The 20,364-nt window shown below is 48.9% G+C and overlaps 1 protein-coding gene across 1 annotated transcript in view; it reads left to right on the top strand.

Moving 5' to 3' along the window:
• The first annotated feature begins 4,896 nt into the window (after positions 1-4,896).
• CREG2 (cellular repressor of E1A stimulated genes 2) overlaps positions 4,897-20,364 on the top strand; it is a 117,899-nt gene continuing 102,431 nt past the window's right edge. The window contains exon 1 of the mRNA XM_069636720.1: positions 4,897-5,408. Coding sequence (XP_069492821.1) covers positions 4,944-5,408 — 465 coding nt within the window. The 5' untranslated portion in view covers positions 4,897-4,943. The remainder of the gene's footprint in view (positions 5,409-20,364) is intronic.

The following is a 20,364-nucleotide window of genomic DNA, read 5'->3' as shown; positions in this document are numbered from 1 at the left end:
CATATTTGGAAGTTCTGTCAGATGCCTTATACTAGAACAACAACAAAAACGGACCTTGGCAAATGAGATCAGAACATTTCTTAGTTTTGACAACACCAATTTTTGTCAAAAATATATTTATTTGTATATAACTTTCAAATATTTGTTTACTTCCAACATCCACATCTATATACCACCATTCATTCCATCATTCATTCACACTCTCACTTGATATATATATCTTCCACAGACAAGGTATTATATATACCTGAATACTCAATATTTTTACATAAATCACAACACCTCTTTACATTTTCAGTAAGTGTTAATACAAAGAAATCAAATAGCACCATGCTTATTCAATGTAGCTCGACATATGTTTTGGTCGTCAAGAGATAGACTCCCAATTTGAGCCAGTCAGTGTAGGCGACCTTCTTCAGGATACGGATGGTTCAGTTACAACCACTTCGAGATGTCAAAAGGTGGGGGATGTCATCTAACATCAATCTCCACAGATAATGATGGAGTTGCGTGTCAGTGTCAGCGGGGAAATTAATCCTACAGTAGTTGCGGGTTACTCCGCACCAAGACTGATCCTAAATTCAGGCGCAGAGGCATATTTCACATAGTTCAAGGATCCAAGTTTATCCTGATAGTTTTTAGTTCTACAGGCCAAAACAACCACAGACGTATCTCGTGTTATCAAGTTGTGGAGTGATCTTTACTATTTCCACATTTGAATCACGGGTTCCACATCGGGTAGTATCCGTGTTCCATTGGCTCGCAGGGTTTTAACTTCGCACGGCGTGCTGCTCTATCTCCGATCACCGAAGAAGATGCCTTATACTTACATGGGGGATCCGGCTTTTTGGCCTAAAGTGATCCCGAAATTTTATTTGGCACAGGAGGTTGTTCTACCATCTTTCGTTCTGTATCCATGTTCTCCTGAAGATGTGCAATGGCATACTCTGGATGTCCGTAGCGCAGTTCTTGTGTGCTTGGACCACACTGTTTCTTCTCATGGTCGGGCAGTCTCTTTGTCACCTTTGGGTGGCCGCATCCGGGGAGGAAAGCTATGGTTCCTACCATCAGTAGGTGGATCTGGGATGTCTTTAAGCTGGCCTATGCAGGTTCTGGTCAGCCCCTTCACGCTGTGGTGCAGGGCCAGTCTACGATGGGGATGGCGGCTTCATGGGCAGAGGCTCGTGGGGCAGACTTGCTGGATATTGATAGGATGGCCACCTGGGTGGATCACAACACGTTTGTGAGGCACTACCGCTTCAACCTGCACACAGATGGGTCTTTTACTTTTGGCAGGGGGGGGGGTCCTGAATGCTGGCACTTCCTGATGCTGTTTTTTATTTTGCTATTCTTTTGGTTTACTAATAAAGTGGTGATAGCATGTGCGCTCAGCATTTCTTCTGGCTGGCATCTGTTTTTCTCGTTGCATTCCTTGCACCTTTGGTATGCCTCATGAGTAAGTACTGGAAGAGGTACACAGATGTAATGCTCTGATTACTGACCAGTCGACTGCATTACTCCTAATCCTGCTCTACCTCGGGTGTAAGTACTGTGAAGTACTTACACCCCGCCTCTCCCCCCTGTTGTTGGGGTCTGGAATGGTCCTCGACTGCCTGGGGGTGCGTTGGATGGAACTGGGGCTTGCCGGGGTGGCAGCTGCATTATGCTCCCTGGAATAGGGAGGGGCAAGGAGGAAGAAAATTAGAAATAGGAGGGTTCCTGTTATGGAGGCAGACGCCGTGGGCAAGTACTGTGACAAGGAGAGCAGGGCTAGGAGTAATGAAGATTACTGGTAAGTAATCAGAGCCTTACAGGAGAGGGAGCAACTGGATATGAAAGTGGTTAATTACTATACATATGAACACACTAAACATACGTCACGTGATAAAACATGGAGCTAGAAAGGGGCAAGTTATGTGACTGTGGGGGTGTTAACGACTTGTTCCACTTTTTGCTCTACAGTTCTAAGCAGTGAACACATAGTTCTGAGCAAACAGTACATTAAACCGTATCGCCTTGAATATGGAATTGGAATTAGATTTGAGGCAATGGGATTGATTCTGCAGGGTGCAGGCAAAGGGCAATAAGGATATCTCCGGAGGAAACCTGCTCCCAGCCAAGTAGCAGAGGAGTATGACCCGGGAGAACATCAAGTGTAATTTGAGCAGTGGTAGAAGTTTAAAAAAGAAAAGTAGTGGAACAATATTCCCCTCTGCCCTCCCCCCTTCTACTCCGTCTCCACTAGTCCCTCCCAATCCGCTCCCCTCCCATACCCGCCGCTCCTCATAGATCCCATTCTCGACCCCCCCAATTCAAACACTATAGCTTTCTTTTCTCCATTCCACACGGCTGTGTTTGCAACGGTACCACCAAGGCCAACGAAAACGTGTATTCATATGCCACGTCATAGTAGCAAATGCCAGCAAGGCCGACTCATCCTTTCCTATGTCTGAGGTGGATGAACTTGCATGTATATCTACTTTTGTGAAAGTAACACTTACTGTGTGCTACACAGCAACGTAACGGCACCACTTAGCGCCAGATACAAAAAGTCTGGTGCAGGTCTAGAGCTTCGTTTCTTCAAATGTGGGTTGTTAAAACTGGCAGCCCCCCATCCCCAAACGAGGAGCATAAATTGTTAGTAGGGAGAGGTGATTATGTAGTCAAATTCGAGACACTGGAACTAAGGTGGTGAGGCTTATATCCCAGGTTTTACAATGGGCGATACAGTGATCCTGGACAAATCATCGTATGTCACTGTATAGTTAGTTCTCTGCTGTCTTCTGGGAAAAGGTTTGCCTATGCACTTTCTGGTGGTGTTGTTTAGCCTATTGCCTGATCTTTCTTTTCATGTAGGCCATTTGAGTGTGACGGTGCTCCAGACAGAAAAGAGCTGACCAAATGTCACAAGACTCTGGAGAGCATATGTGCAGGGTCTGCACATATGGCAAAAAACAGTATGCTTTCTTATACAACTTCGAAGTCACATGTGCACATCATAAATAACACTCCTCAATTTCATGTGTTGGGTGTATGTAAAGCTTTACAATACAATCTAAAATCCCGGATGAAACCTTTTAAGCTCACATCAGTTAACATTGTGGTGTGGTATACTTGTCTTTGTGGTAGTAACAATGAAGCTTGAATCATTGTGCTCTTGCAGAAAATGCTTCTATAAAGTTTTGTTTTTAAACGTTGTCATGTTGTGTTATGATGTGGTGTATGTATTTTCCAAGTCAGTTCTTAAAACAATGGGGTACCATTTTAGTTCTTGGAAGTGAAGCATTAACAAATAATTGCACATTGCTTTATTATAATAATTGGGAAACAATGTGGTCAAGTGCAAAAATTGCACGATGGACTCAAATCTCAGCTTCACCTCTTAACCAACATGTGTGATTATGGACAGCTCATTAAGGGGCTGATTCATGGAATTATTTGCACTGAAAAACAGGGATTTGTGCGCCATTCTGCCCGCAAATCCCCATTTGTTAAACAGGGATTTGCGGGCAGAATGGCACACAAATCCCCGTTTTTCGGCGCAAATAATTCCATGAATCGGCCTCTTAATCTCGTTTTGTCTAACCTGCCAAAATTGCCAGTGTGTAAACGTCTGAAAATGGTCAGCCCTTAAGAGCCATTTAGTTCCGAGGGTATGCTCTTCAAAAAATCTCACTCACGGTTTAACTGGCTGCAGTGTGCATTGTATATGATAAGTGACCATTGATACATTGCACACCACAAAGTCATTTGTTCCTTTGCTGACTAATAGCAATACCACTTCAAACCCATAGCTTCTAGTTTATAGCCACAATCTATGCAATCTGTGAGCATGCTTGAGCACTTTTACATTTAGTGAGACTGCTATTTAGGGAGTCTTCTCTCTATGCCGGGGTGTGAGTGACTTTTCATGCAGCTACTGATCTGTGCCCTGCATCTGAACTACACCTTTGCTTGCTGCTATTGCTAAAATGTGTCCTGTACCTATGCTTGAACACAGGTACTCTTTTTGTGGATTTAAAATGTCGCCCTTCAAATGCTGCTTATTTATTATTCTGATTCCAGCAAGTCTTAAGAGGGTAAGGCCGCGGACCGAGTACCCATGCATATTTTCGTTGCTGCAGGACAGAATATCAAGCTGTGGGTTGTGAGCATATGAAGGGCGTGACCCGACATTCTGGATCCTTTCTCTGGTTCAGAGCGTGTCCCAAAGGAGTCTGTGTCCCAGCCCCCAAAATTCGTTAAGATGGCCCTGGAAACGCGGTCATGTTAAAGCTTTTAATAACTCATGTATTTTTGTATCACAAAATTCACAAATAATTGCACATTGCTTTATTATAAGAATGGGGAAACAATGTGGTCAAGTGCAGAAATTGCTCAATGGACTCCAATCTGAGCTTCACCTCTTAACCAACGTGTGATTATGGACAGCTTATGGTGACGTTGACGAGATAATGCACTTTTCACTTAAAGTCGAATAAAAACGTTTAACGCATTTGAAAAATATAGGTCAGTGCCACTCTCTGGGAAAAGAACCTGCGTTTAACGGAGGAAAAGCGGTAAATTCTGGACTCCGCGGAAAGGGCTCATCTGCCTCTTGCGTTCGTAGGAACCTCGCTTCTGCGATCTCTTCGTGTTAGTTTACAGTGGCTGTGTGTATCTTTACGACATTCTCACCTATTTGCATCGAGTTGCTGAGGGATACAAAAAAATGCCACATTGGGGATTTAGACACCCACATTAGCTTCTTGTGGGGTTTTTTTTTCAGGTAAAATACCACAATTAGGGCCCGTCAGCCTTGCATGTTTTCATATTTCGTGCTGCCGCTGTATGCCTATTTGTGTATATAACAACGTTCAACCACTTGAGGGGGCTGCTCTCATTTGAAAGGCTCGTGCTTTGTTTGATAGCTGAAGGCTGTGCAGCGTGCACCTTGCTGCAAAATGTCTGAGCGCCGCTCTCATACACAGCCGAGGAGAAGGATGTCGGAGGCCTGGCTCGTGTGGATCCTGGCCTCCAGCTTGGCCTTGTCGCCTGCTCCGGGCTATGTGATCGTCAATTCGGTTTCCTGGTCGGTCACCAGCGAGGTGGGAGAAGAGCTGGACAGCTCCTCCAACGAGGAGGCCCTGCCTGCGCTGCTGGAGGACACGGTCAGCATTTGGAAGCAGAGCTACCCGGCATCCATGTACAAGGAGGATGGAGAGGTCAAGTCTAGGCCGGGCCCTGAGAGGTCCAAGCAGGTCTCCTCCCCATCCAGGATGTTTTCTTACAAGAGGGAAGGTGCCGGAGAGATGGAGAGCCCCTCTCTGCCTCCTGCCTCCACGCAGGAACAGGGAGCCAAGACCGCACGCTTTCTAGCCCATTACAACAGCTGGGGCTTCCTGGCGACCCAATCGACCCAGGAAAGGGTAAGTGGTGGCCGTTTGCAAGTGTGATTTGCTACATAGCGCTGGAGGTTAAGCTGACTTTATCCCCTGGGTATCATTTATACCTGCACACCAATTAGCACCTTTCTTGTTGGGGGGGGCTTAGCACTAGTGTTTCCCAGACATTGCCCTCTCGTGAGACCCTGGCCTGTTTTACAAACGGAGCTGCGTATCACTGCTAACATGTCCCACATGTCTAATTCGGCCGCCACCTTGCACGTGGGCCGTGGCATTGGCACAGACAGCGGAGGTCTGTTGCGTCACAACCTCCTGCACACAGCACAGGCATTCCAGCCTCTGCGGTGGGGGTGACTTGAATCACTTGCCCGGATTCAGGACCGCAAGAGGGAAGGAATGTTTGCTGTCTGTGGCGTTTAACCAAAGACAATACAGAGCACACTGCTGCTGCACGTTGTTAACATGTGCATTCTAGCCTGTATTTCCCACACTCGGTATAGTAGGGCAAAGCAGACACTGACTCAGCTAGAAGAATTAGTACCCAGAGAAGACGGAAGCGGGGCACGGCCGACTAACTGCCTCTTGTTCCGAAACGTTGCGAGGCAAGAGGGTGATGGGGTCACTGGCCAGGGCAAAGGATGTTTGGTGCAGGGGGAGCTCGGGTATCCAAGGTTAAACGCAGCCTTGTCTCATAGGGGTAGGTTAACCATGTATTTTCGGTCACCCTCAAATCGCCACTGAAATGTATTTATTTGAGTCCTTGTATAGCGCCAACACTGTTGTCTTTTTTAATGGCACATCGAACAGGTGCGTATACAAACCGAAAATTGATAGGCAGGTGTATTCCTGTATAAGGTCATGGAACGCCAAGGTTATTCGCAATATCTTTATTTTCATATGGTAGGGAGTATTTTTTCTTAATCATACATGGCTACACACTGTCGTCTCCCAATGTGTGATGTGTGGTTCCCCAGATGCTTTAGGCTACTACTACTTCCATAATCCCTCCTCATTTGCTATGCTGTCTAGGGCTGATGGGAGCTGTATTCCAAAGCATCTGGAGAGCCAAAGGTTGCAGACCCCATGCAAGGATGCAGTTGGGGGTACACTTAATATAGAAACTGTACAGAGGAAAATAGACACAGCATCTTGTTGTGTTGCTAAAAAAAATCTTAAGCAGTTTAATACAATGCATTTCAAAGTCGTTTTGTGGCTTAATTTAAGCGATAACATACAGCTTGATTCTGGCTCTGGTGTGTTAAACTGCAGAAGTGCAGAAAATAAACATACTACCATCAACATTTCCTCATCAATTAGTGGCTGTAAAGTTCCACGGAAAGATATTCGGGAGAAAGGAATCTGAAAAGATAATCAGGGCTTTAATGAAGTGTTGCTCTGTGCATGCTCAAGAAGCAGGCCTTGTGAGGTCACAAATCAACTGTAATAAGTCAATACAAAAGCAGTGGTGATGTCTTTCTCTTATTGCAGGCGAGTAGTGATGAAATGATGTGTTGACTTGTGTGGATATTGAAGGCTGACATGTATTATTTGTACTTATTTAACAGTGTGTGCCATGCTGGAGTGCACCGTTTTGCTTTGTATCATTGACTACTGTAGGTTTAAGGATTGTTGGGCTTCAAGAGAAATTGTCGTTGGGGACCAGGAAGATTACAGAATTTGTGTCTAATTGGAAAGATGCAAAAAGGTGGGGCCTAATTCTCCACTAATGGGATGCAGGGAAAATGCTGCAAAAGACTTTTAGTGTTTTTTCTGTGCATGTACGTCTTCTCTGGGCTGTAAGGAATCAGACACGGGCATGCCCGCAGGACAGCGGGAACTCCCGGTTCCCGGACCATCATGATGATACAGGTGACATTGTATGAGCAGTGAGCGTTGTTCAATGCATCAGTCTATTCAATGTGTCAAGTGTGCCAGACTTGCAGGATCACTGCAGCTGGATTCGCACCCAGCCTTCCTCATTTATTGGAAGATGATGGAACCATACTGAATGTGCGGTGTGCTCTGTGATTATTAAAGCCAACCGATAACTAGCGGAGGCTCCTGCTGTAACCATTTGGGAAATAGTATTAAAATAAACAAAAGGTAGTTAACACTTATCAGCAGTCACAGTAATTACGCATTAAATCAAAACTGTTACTTTATACAAAATATCATTTATTCAAAAGTATTCATCGTTTAAAAAACGAAAAACATCAGTAGCTATCTGATGTCTCTCTACACATTAAATAGTAAAACACTTTCTAAAAAACAGGCAATTAGATTGTGACTTTGGAACCTAAGTCAGGTAAGGTAATATATGTTTAGTTAACATCATTTAATTGCTGTTATAGGGGTATTAGCCTTCTTAGTATAGTCAGGACCCTTTTAATGGGTTCAATGTTTTATCCTGGTTTTTTTCATGCCAGGGTGGAGGAACTCGACATGTTTCAGTTCTCATAAGTTGTTCTTGGAACTTTCTTCAGGAGATATGTCACTATATATTTAGTATTACAATAAAATACAAGACAAGCTGCAATGGCATCAGTTGGTAGAGTTAACAAGGCTTATAAATTACCTGGTCCAAACTGTGGAGGAAATATTTTGGAGGTCGAATCCTGATTAAAGCAGGGGTTTTCCTCTTGGTCGGGAGCTGAGCCAACTGTTAGATCTAGCTTGACCTGTAATTTAAATTTACATAAATACAAACGGTCCAGAACGACATGGGTAGGCTCGTACCTGGCTTAAGGAAAAGGCAACAGTCACTGATGAACTGAAATGCCTACTTTGGTGTCCAGTGCAGACCAGGATCTCCTCTGACATCCTTTGCCCTGCATACGAATACCTGGTAGGTTCTGCTTGTACTACCGTCAAGAAAGATCTCGCAATACTGACTCAACAGAGCCCTAACCTATGCATATTTCAACCCCATGCTAATCCTAAAAATGGTGTTCAAGACACAAAGGGATAGACGTTTTGCTTCTAGTACCCCCATCCTCTGCACTAACCTCCCAGAAGAAATAACAGTCGCTCTCAGCCTCACGTCTTGCATGCCAAGGTTCAAGACCATCTGTTCCGATAAGAAACCCAGGAGAGGCCACTGCTGGTATCTGCCATGAACATGTAGAGGTAATAAGCTGTGCAGTGGGGCACTCTCTAAATACATAAACATAGTGATGAGCATGATCACTATTTATCTGTGTCTTAAAGTAAAACAGTGAAACATCATGGCGTGTTAATCCATGAAATTGGGCATAAATGCTTTGCACAACTTTTTAAGTCCTTGTGCAGTTATGCTTTTTTATTCTTATTGTAACTTGGCAACCATCACATGAGATGTGTGATTATTGTAATCACCGATATAGAGGGCCCAGGGCCCTTTGCTGAGTAGTAGTGCTTCATCTATGTAGTGTGGTATATGTCTGGGGTGAATCCACATCCTGGGATTTTTACCTGCAGAGAAGCAGTTGAAAGTAAATGTGGTGAACACCACTGGTGGATTGGCTGCCAAAATGTTTGAACGGGCACAGTCAAGTAATTAGAGTCTGGGCCCCCAGCCATATCCCAAATTTCCCGTAAATGACGCGCTGTTGTACTGAGGAGGAAACCTATCTAAATATGGAAGGGAGGTGCCCTGCTGAAGAAGTTCCATGATTTGCTTAGTCCTCCTAATTGCGAAACTCAGGACGGTGCCTTGGGGAACAAGAGTTTCCACATTCCAGGATGTGACTAAGACCAGTGCTCATCTCCTTGTCTTGGCAGGGCAACTCAGGTCAAAGTCTCAACATCCCTTGCCTCCCTTGTAATTGTAATATTCATTTATATAGCACCGTTTACCATTGGTACAGTCTCAATGCGCTTTTGGTGGGCATGCCCTCGGGGACCGCAGTCCAGAGTATGGGAAATTCTCCTAGAGGTTTAGAATGCGGGTGTGCATATGGCCAAGATTAGGAATTGGATGGGCTCGCTAGGTTCCGACAAGCAACCCAAAACGTCTGGCATGTGGGTGGGTGCTGAGGGGATCACGTGTGTGTGTGTGTGTGTGTGTGCGCAAGTGACTCGTTATGTGTGCAGCTGAACAGAAATGTTGTCGTAGGTTGCCTCTGTATACCAATGTCAGAGGTGTTGAGGCATGTCTGGAGTGAGTAGGATTAAAAAACGTCCAGTGTCCAGCTAAACCGGATTTTGTCGTAGGTCGTAGCTGTGGCTTGAACCATCCCTCCACAGCCCTGAGAGATAGGCCTGACTGCTCGGCCACTGCTACTAATATTTGAGCAAGGACTGCTGAAGGATCCTGCTTGACCTAAGTCGATAACAACACCAGTCCTCTGTTCTAGAACCAAAGACAAATCCTACAACCTATGAGTGATTGAAACTTTTTTTGTTGCAGTGCACTCTGTGAATTAAAACACTTATAAGTGCTCCTTTTTGGAGGGGAAAGGATAGGGTTTTAAAGTCCTTTGTCTATGAGACACAGCAAGGTTAAGAGATTTTGCTAGGATCAAACAATGTTGGTTACCTTAGAAAAAAGCAATTTGAAATCATGATTGCTGATTTCCCCCATTCGCATTTGAGCCAGTAGACCACATCACAAACGTACAATGTCCTTCGATGGTACGCTAATAATGTGCATTCAATAAATCTTATTTGCGAAAAATACAAATCGTGAATAATCACCCTGATAATATACAAGACATTTTTATAAAAACATGCAAGAAAAAAGGATGTGTTACCCCTCAAAGGTGCAATAACACAAAGGAGGGCTATCTCCAATATCAAGGCAAGCCAACCAATTTTGCAGATTAAACATGTAAAATTCCATAGGGCTCCATCCATGGTGCTTGGTATTTAACGCATGTGTTAATGTACTGCATGCAGTACTGCTTTCGCGTGGTGGTAGTTATCTTCAAAGAAAAGTAGGCGGGCACATGAGTTTTGGTACCGAAACTTAGATTTTAACAGTATTCGAAAATTCAGGATATTTTACCACTACAGCTAAACTCACGGGCCTTATCAGAGGTTGGGTGCAGCAGTAATAGCGTGGCAGTAACGCTATAACTGCCACTTTACCGCTCCGTCCACTCAGAGTTTGGGGGGAAAGTGGAAGGTTTACCTCCAGCATTTTGCTAGAAGTTAAAACCTCTTTCTGCCCATTTGCGGCGGTAATAGCACCGGAAAGACCCATAGAGTCCTACGGACTCTGAATAAATGGGGATTAACAGCGCCACCGCAACTCAGGATCTGCCGCAAATTGCGATAGACCGAGTTGCGGTAACGCTAATAGCGTTGGATACCGCCCAACTCGTGATTAGGCCCATAATCTAGCCCTATGAACATATCTGTCGACTCCCCTGACTAAACAAAGATTAGGAACTTGTCAGAAGTCCATCCTTCCACATCTCAATAGAAGCAATACACTATACTGTTAAAACAACCGAGTTCCAACAGATCTACAGAAAATGCTCTTGGATTACTTGAAAAAATCAATCAATTAATGTATTGTGCATGACTTAGTATCTTGAGGTATACATGCAAAAGGAACAGTATAGAAAACAGGTCATCCGTGTTATGTTAGGCAGTTACAATAAAGCACAACCTTTCTCATTTTCATGGATTTGTGGCTCTGTCTGTGGTCTCTGTGGGCGAGAAACAGTTATTTCTAGATGGGTTAAACACAACAAGGTTTCTATGGGCGGTAGTGTTGCTGTTTTCATACCTTTTGGAGTGGTTGAGTTCAGATAGTTGTCACAGAGTAGTCAGGCATTGGGGCTTCCATGACTCCTGGGTGCCAGTGCTGGTGTAATTGTCTTTTTTTGTGCATTAGCTGGAAGTAGTTCAATGGCTCAGGGGGATTGAACCTTGGTGTCCTGTGACTTCTGGAAGTTGGCGTGAAAGGCACTTATTTCTAGCATATGCAACTCCAGTTGTGAGCTTGTGTGACAGAGCTATGGTTTGCGTTAATGTTTCTAGGGTCCCCGGGATGGTGAAGTAGAGTGTGGAAGTGAGGTGGACCAGTGGGGTTTTGAGAGGGCTATTGCGAATAGAGTTTGCTGGGCGAGTGACACTGGTTGGTCTGAAAGAGGGTGATGCAGGTTTTTGGTGTGTGTGCTAACGGTGCAGGGTTGTCTAATGATTGAGGTACAGGTGACAATGCAAATGAAAGTGATGGCCGGGGCGCGCACGCGTGTGTGTGTGTGTGTGTGCGTGCGTGCGTGTGTGTGTGCGCTGATGGTGGAGTTAGAGGTGATCCGGGCAGGGAATGACCATAAAACTGTAGGTGAGGTAGGAGTTGGAAAGGTGGTGAGGGTTTATGACAACAGAGGTGGGAATCACAAATGCTAAATGGCACTGCACTGGGCAAGTAGAATGGCAAAGCCACTGAGGTTTGGGAATATTGGCAGATGGCTCCATGTATGTCTTTCATTTTTTTCCCGCAAATACATTCTATTATGCTTTCAATGTAGGATTCATACACAAGATTTGTTCATCAACATCTCATTATAGTTGTATAGTCGCTTTTCTAGTCCGATTTTATACTATCAATCCATGGGGGTCTTTAAGAGTACGGCGGTAGGGCATTAACGGCACTGGTAAGGATGCCGGTGCCGTTAACACCCTACCGCCGCATTCTGAGGTCCCTTAGCGGGTCCCACTAGGGCCGGCTGGTTTTACCAGCTGCCCTTAGCGGGACCTGTTAAGGGACCAGGAAGCTAATAACGGGCCCGCTATTTGCGCGCCAGCAATTAGCTCCTTCCCCATTTTCATTGAGCTCTATGGGGGCTCGAATGGGAATGGGGAATGGTTTTCGGAATGGGGACTTACCAGGTCCGCAAGGGTCGGAATGTCCCGGTAAATCCCCATTCCGACACCACGGACCCGGACACGGGTTTGGAGGCAGCCATGGTGCTGTTAGCACCATGGCTACCTCTAAACTCGTAATGACCCCCAATGTTTACTTTAGATTTTTCCATTAACCTTACAAAAACAAACTCAAACAAACACAGTAAATACATCGACATAAAACCCAGTTTAAAATCTTCAAACTCCGACCATAAAAGTTTAAAACAAACAATTTGATGTACTCCAAACATAAAAGTCTAATTGCCCAAATTGTGCAAAATATGCAGTCTCAAATGTAAGGCTATTTTTACAAATTCATCTCAATTATATAAAAAGGGACTATCCCCAGAATATAAAATAAAGGACATTGCTTCTTTAATAGACCTAATATGATTACTTTTATAAAATATGGTTTTAGCCATTCTTTCCTCAAATCATGGTAATGTGGACAAATAAAAAGAAAGTGGGACAGGTCCTCATCAAGCCCCATCTTACACCTGCATTTACCAGACCCCTTCAACCAACACATCCTTTCGGACAGGGGCAGTATATTTAAATGTGCCAAGATTAGCAACCTTCTGCCTACAGGTGAGTTTATTTTAATGATGAGACCTGGACCCATTTTAAAGATCTTCAATTCAATAGACCACGCCAGAGTGGGTAAAGATTTGGAATTTGCCACATCTGACTCAAGAGCCCTTCCCTCCAACCAGGTAAAAATGCTTGCCTTACCTTGCTTTAATGTACCCAACTCTTAGTTTTCCACAGCTACTGACAGAAACTGTGGCCAGAGGTTATACCCGGTCCTGAGCCACTTGTGTTTCACCACACTCACCGAGGACTCCAACTCTAAAAATCCCGAAACCACATTGGAATTATCAGCAAAGCTTAATTTAAGCTTTGCCCAATATCATAGGAGTCTGGATTGTGCTAAAATAAAAAGGATACCCGGCAGTCCCAGCTCAACCCTTATGGCACCACTTGGGAAATCAGGTGGTAACCCAGGCAGTTGTCTCAAAAAACAGATGTGAACAACCTCCAAAGGTCTACAATCCTGGTGTCCCCAGACTTCACTTCAACATTAGTGATGCAACCTTCACCTTATTGACATCCAGACAGCTATCCATTTTCCGTGCCGTGTACAGGTCATAAAATCGCCATAAATGGCCTTAGCCTGAGGGAGTCTCTTTCTGCTTGATATTTTATGTGACTAGGCCAACCACCATTTCTGGAGAACAGTAGACCTAGGTACAAATATGAGTATACTTCCTCCAGTTCTCTGTATACATTCCAGGTGCAGGGTTTGGGATGTTTACCGAAAGTCATTATCTTTGTTTTGCTTTTATTTAGTTTAAATGTATTATTCTCAAAGAATGTGTTGGCATATACTAAACTCAATTCAAGGGAACTCAGAGTGAGACCCAATAATACTGTATCATCTGCGTACAATAATGCACTATATACTCCACCCTCGCCAATTTGTGGCAGATGATCTTACCATCTATTTGCTCGGATCAAAATCTGCCATGAACAGTGTAAACAGCAATGGGGCCAGGGGACAGCCTTGCTATACCCCCTTATTGGTGTTAGAAAAAGGGGGTTCTCCAGCATGGGGTCTGGCATGGATTCACACGCTCATGAATATTCCCCGTCGTCAGGCTGGGAATCCTCGGTAAAGAAAAAACCAGTATCAGTTTCGTTTCTGATCTGTCTTTCGTAGTAATAACCAATCACTGGTCTCTGTGTCATACTGACCACAGCCAATGACTGCCCTCTACCTAAGCACCGCCTCTGGCAGCCATCTTCAGATTTTTACCGCACGTTCATGTGTTGGGATCCTCGTGCTATTGCTCTCGAGCGTTAGTGCTATTTTTTGCGCTTTTTCACAAAAAACTTCGATTCTTTCGGTCAAAAGAGCCTCAAGCTCCACCGATCCTACATCCGATCAACGGGGTCCCCTGTCGGATTTATCTGTGCCCCTCAAGGGTGAAGATTTCGTCGAGCTACACTTCGGAGGACTCCAGAAGCTTCTCAGGCCCGGTCTCGGAGATGGCCCAGGAGAAGGGAAGCTCGACGCCCGGAAAGCTGTTCAGGGTCTGCCCTGGATGCCAGCTGCAGAACGTCTTTAAGGAGGACGAACACTCTTTCTGCCTTTACTGCCTTCATGAGGACAAGACGCACGTGGAGAAGGACTGTGCGTTTTGCGGCAACATGTCGGAACGGACCATGAAGGACCGCCATCAACGTCTCGCCAACTGGCTGGAGGGTAAGAGCCCGTCTGGCGAGAAGAAGAAGAAATCCGAGCGGTCTTCTAAGACCTTTGAGGGCGCCCTGGCGACGGGGGCCCAACATAAGGCCAAGCACCGCGAGTCCGCTGGCACCGGGAGCGCCGAACGGTCGGGCTCTACGGGCGCCAGGCAGGGCGCACCCTCCCCGGCACCATCAACCACGAGCCAACGCTCTGGGTCGGGTAAGAGGAAGGCCGAGCACCCGGCGAAGCTCCTGGAGAGGCCCCGGTCGAGCTCTAAGGCAGAGGAGGAGCGTGGCAGTGCCCCCTCCCTCAAGGATAAGGCGGTGAGCGCACCTAAGGTGGTGAAGGCCTTGATCCATCCGACCAAGCCCTCTATCGAAACGGTCGCGGCGGCCCTGGCTCAGCCTGTGGTGGCTGCACCAGTGGTGGCGACCTCAGGGCCCAGAATCTCCCTGCCTCCTCGGAGGGAGTCTTCTTTTGTGCCCATCGATAGGACCCCCGTGAAACCCTCCGTGGGGAAGAAGAAGGGGGGGCAGGGCGTCGTCGTAGATTCGGCCTCAACCTCAGAAGAGGAGCTGATCGAGGTCTTAAGCCACGGCCTAGGCGTGGAAGAAGGCCAGCCCGTCGGAATGGACCCCGACGCAGGTGACGACGACGACATCGTCGAGGATACCGACGGGGCCCCTGCTCGCCCGTCGGACTCCCCTCTGCCAGCGCCGCAAGACAACTCGGCGGCCATTTTGTTGGCCATACAGTCCTTATGCTCCGAGATAAGGACGAGGCTACCGTTACCGACGGAGGAACCTCTCCCGTCGGGGGATCCAGAACCGGGACCTTCTGGTGTTCCCCCTACCAAGAAAAGAAGGATCCATCCACCACCTCCTTTTCAACCGTCGCGCCCCGTCCAGCCCTCCTCCCCGTCCACCCGAGGGGATGATACGGGGACTGACACGGCAGCGACGGGTACGGACGACGAGGCATACGACGAGGATTTTCCGTCGTCGCCTCCCACCAGGGCTTCTCCGCCCGACGAGATCGGATCTTTCCACTCCATGATCTCCAGGGCTTCCGAGCTTTTCCAACTCTGCCCTGAGGAGAAGAAAAAGGAAGGCTTCCTTTATCAGCGGCGCGAGGCCAAGAGGAAGACGGTCCTCGCAGTGCCTCTGTTGGACGACATTTGGGATGAGGGCCTTTCCCTCCTCAAGAACCCTTCCACGACGCCAGCTAGAAGAGACCGGTACGAGAAAAAGTACCGGGTCCCGGACACGGCCCCCCTATGCCTCCGGGCGCAGCCTACCCCGGATTCCGTCGTCTCCGCGGCAGCCAGGAAGAAAGCGGGGGGGGGGTGCGGCCTCCACATCGACTTCCCCGCCGGACGGCGAGGGAAAGAAATTGGATGCTATGGGACGGAGAGTCATCTCGTCGGCAGCGACGACGATTAAAGCGGCCAACGCCTTGGCTATCGTGGCCCGCTACGACAGGGAGCTCTGGTACAAGATAGCTGCCCTGCTGGATTTTCTGCCGGACGACAAGAGGGCGGAGGCCCTGGAGATCCTGCAGGAAGGTGAGGTGGCCTCGGACCACGCCATCACCGTGGCGACGGACATCGCCGACACTGGGTTCCGCCAGCTGGGCAACGGCGTTTGCCTTCGACGTGGTGGATGGCTCAAAGCTACGGACTTCCGGCAGGACGTACAGACCAGAGTCCTGGACATGCCCTTCGACGGGAACAACCTGTTTGGGAAGACAGTGGACGATTCCCTTCAGGCCATCAAGGCGGATACTGAGACGGCCCGGGCCCTTGGAGTCCTGCAGCAACGACGGACGCCCTTTCGGAGCGGCGGAGGCAAGGGCGCCTCCAAAGGTTCCGGCGGCGGTTTCGCTTCCTACTGTCAAGCGGCCCGCTCGTCGTCGCAAGAGGCCTACAGAGGACGAGGCAAGTCTAGCGGACCCCGCCGTCGTCGCCAAGGAGGTCAAGGCGGCAAGGCCGCGTCCAAGCAGGATTGAACCGGCCGTGGGGTCGGGCCCCCACCGAAGCTCCCCGGTGGGAGGCCGGCTGGCGGGCTTCGTCAGCGTGTGGGAGTCCATCTCCACCGACCGTTGGGTGCTGGACGCCCTGGCCCGGGGCCACGCGCTCGAGTTTCAAAGAAGGTGCCCGCGCGTCCCCCCCGTGGCCAGGAAAGAACTTCACGTCCCTCAACTTCTCCTGGAGGTAAAGGCGATGCTCAGAAAGGGCGCCATCGAACTCGTCCCAAAGAGGCTTCGGGGCTCCGGAGTCTACTCGAGATACTTCCTCGTGAAGAAGAAGACGGGAGGATGGCGCCCCATCCTAGACCTGCGACGCCTGAACAAGTTCATCAAGGCGCAGAAGTTCCGGATGGTCACCCTCCAGCACGTCCTGGGTCAGCTGGAGGAAGGAGACTTCCTATCGTCGTTGGATTTGGAGGATGCCTACTTCCACATTCCCATCCTAAAGGGGCACCGAAAATTCCTCAGATTCGTGGTCCAAGGGCGTCATTACCAGTTCAAAGCCCTTCCCTTCGGACTACGGTCGGCACCCAGGGTATTCACCAAGTGCCTCGCACCGGTGGCGGCGCAGCTGCGCCGCGAGGGGATTCACGTCTACCCCTACCTGGACGACTGGCTCATCCGCGCCAAGACGAGGGAGCTCGCCGTGGTCCACACGGCAAGGACCGTCCAACTCCTCACGGACCTGGGATTCTCCGTGAACTACGCCAAATCCCACCTGGTGCCCGCGCAAGTCGCACTGTTTCTGGGAGCGAGGCTCGACACAGTGTCCCTTCTGGCCTCCCCGTCGGAGGAGAGGACCAGGACCATCTTGGGCAAGGTGCAACGGATGTTGGTGGCCGACGCGGCCAAAGTGAGGTCCATCAAGTCCCTCCTCGGGATGATGTCTTCCTGCATCTACCTCATTCCCATGTGCAGGCTCCGGATGCGCCCGTTGCAAGAGTTCCTGGATGCGCGCTGGATCCAGACGACGGGCAGCTTCGAGGAAAGGATCAAGCTCGACGAGAGTTTCCGACGAGCGATACGGTGGTGGGGCACCCGCGCGCATCTGACGGCGGGCATGGACTTCCAGACCCCAGCCCACCAGGAGACTGTGACCACGGATGCCTCCCTGGAAGGGTGGGGAGCGCACACCGAAAATCTGCACGCAAGGGGACTCTGGCTCCCGACGGAGAAGTCCCTGCATATCAACGTCCTGGAGCTCCGTGCAGTGTTTTGGGCCCTCAGGTCCTTCCTTCCGTCCCTCAAGGGCAAGGTGGTGAGGATATTCACCGACAACACCACCACCATGTTTTACATCAGGAAACAGGGCGGAACCAGTTCCCCAGCGCTGTCCAAGGAGGCGCAGGACCTGTGGCATTGGGCCGTCGCCCAAGGGATTTTTCTGGTGCCGTTTCATCTGGCAGGGATAAAAAACACCATCGCCGACTCACACAGCAGGGAGCTGCGCTCGTGCCACGAGTGGGAACTACGGCAGGATCTGGTGGATCGCCTCTTCCGACGGTGGGGCACACCCCAGATCGACCTGTTCGCGACGGCGACGAACACCAAGTGCCGGAGGTTCGCCAGCAGGTTTCCCCAGACGAAGAGCATGGGCGATGCTTTCTCGTTCCCCTGGGAGGGCCTGTTCCTCTACGCGTTCCCTCCCTTGCCTCTGCTAATCCGGCTCGTCAACCAGCTCAAGAGGTCACGGTGCAGGATGATCCTCGTCGCACCTGCGTGGCCGAGGCAGATATGGTTCCCGGACCTTCTGGACTTGTCAGCGTCCCCGCCGATCAAGCTGCCGGCGGACGCGGATCTACTCTCCAGGGAAGGAGGCGCCATCCTCCACCACGACCCGAAGTCGCTGAACTTGCAGGCCTGGCTCCTGCAGCGCTAGAGTTTGGAGGATACGACATACCGGCCGATTGCAGAGAGGTTCTTGCAAAGGCCAGGGCGTCCTCGACTCTTAAATGCTACGGACACAAATGGAAGAGGTTCTCTGTCTGGTGCCACGCACAGAAGATTAACCCTCTACGGATTACGGCTCCCCAAGTACTGCCGTACCTGCTGACGCTGGCCAAAGCTGGTCTGGCACACGCGTCCATCAAGATTCATCTTGCTGCGATCTCCCGATACACCAGAACCACGGGGCGGGCGTCCTTGTGGTCTCATCGTCTGGTGAAAGAGTTCATGAAGGGACTGTTCAGATCGTTCCCGCCGGTGAAGGCTCCGGCCCCGGCGTGGGAGCTCAACGTGGTGCTGACCAAGCTCATGGGACCTCCGTTCGAGCCTCTGCACTCGGCCCCGTTGAAGTTTCTATCGTGGAAAACAGCTTTTCTTGTGGCCATCACCTCCGCACGACGAGTGGGAGAGATCCAGGCCCTTTCCTGCAAGGCCCCGTACTTGATTTTCCACGACACGAGGGTAGTGCTCAGGACGCACCCCTCCTTCATGCCCAAGGTACCGTCGGACTTCCATCTCAACGAACCCTTGGTGTTACCTGTGTTCTTCCCGTCGCCTTCGTCGCCGGCTGAGAGGACTTTGCACTCGCTGGATGTAGCTAGAGCGCTGAAGTTCTACGTGGACCGCACGAAGGGTTTTCGGAAGACGTCACAACTCTTTGTGAACTTTGGACCTGTCAATCAGGGGAAGGCTCTCTCGAAGGCTTCCATCTCCAGATGGCTCTCCGGCTGTATCATGTGCTGTCACCGGTTGGCAAACCGACTGCTGCCTGGCCGTCCGAGAGCCCATTCCACCAGAGCGATCGCAGCTACCACGGCGTTCCTATCTGGTGTGCCCCTGCTGGACATATGCAGGGCTGCTACGTGGAGGTCGACGCACACCTTCACGAAATTCTACTGCGTCGACCGGGATTCCAGGGAGGAGTCCAGGGTCGGCCAAGCAGTGCTGCGCAACCTGTTCGCCTGAGGTGAGCCTGGTGAGGAGGTAAGATGCTTAATGTTGAGTTGATGTGATGCTTAATGTTGAGCCTTTGCCACCTCCCGTGGTTGTGCATGTGTGTACTGCTATGTATTCTTTATTCATGAGCGTGTGAATCCATGCCAGACCCCATGCTGGAGAAGGAACAAGTTACTTACCTGTAACTGTTGTTCTCCAGCATGGGTCTGGCATGGATTCACATGCGAACCCTCCCACCTACCCCTCTGCGGCGCTTCACTTGGTCATACTGCCACTTCACGTGCTTCCAAATCTGAAGATGGCTGCCAGAGGCGGTGCTTAGGTAGAGGGCAGTCATTGGCTGTGGTCAGTATGACGCAGAGACCAGTGATTGGTTATTACTACGAAAGACAGATCAGAAACGAAACTGATACTGGTTTTTTCTTTACCGAGGATTCCCAGCCTGACGACGGGGAATATTCATGAGCGTGTGAATCCATGCCAGACCCATGCTGGAGAACAACAGTTACAGGTAAGTAACTTGTTCCTTACTCCCCCTGTGCTTGTACACCTAACTGCCGCCTTGATATCCCTATAGCAGATTTGAATAAGCTTCAGCAGCCCTGATGGGACCTCCATTTCATTTTGCTTGTACCTTAGAGTAGCCCTGTCAATTGAGTCAAATTCCTTCTCATACAACGTCCGCCCCTTACCTTGCAATATTTATTAATAATTGAACTCAAGACAAAACAATGATCAATGGTCGAAAAACCATGCGTGAAGCCTGCCTGGAAATATTGCAAAAATAAGCTACAATAATAAGCTGCAAATAACCTGCCCAAAACGTGCACCCACCATTCTGGAAAATCTACAAAAATATCCGAAGTCAGCTGTGAGAAACCTAAAGGTGTCTCCCTGACTAGTCCCCGGAGGTCTGTCATCAAGGTGGCCAGAACACAGCCATCACGATTGGATCCAGTTCCT

This window comes from Ambystoma mexicanum, chromosome 7p (assembly GCF_040938575.1).
Source record: "Ambystoma mexicanum isolate Mex_15411 chromosome 7p, UKY_AmexF1_1, whole genome shotgun sequence".
In the NCBI taxonomy this organism is placed as follows: Eukaryota; Metazoa; Chordata; class Amphibia; order Caudata; family Ambystomatidae; genus Ambystoma; species Ambystoma mexicanum.
The sequence above is the reverse complement of the archived record's forward strand: the minus strand, read 5'-3'. Positions and strand labels throughout refer to the sequence as shown.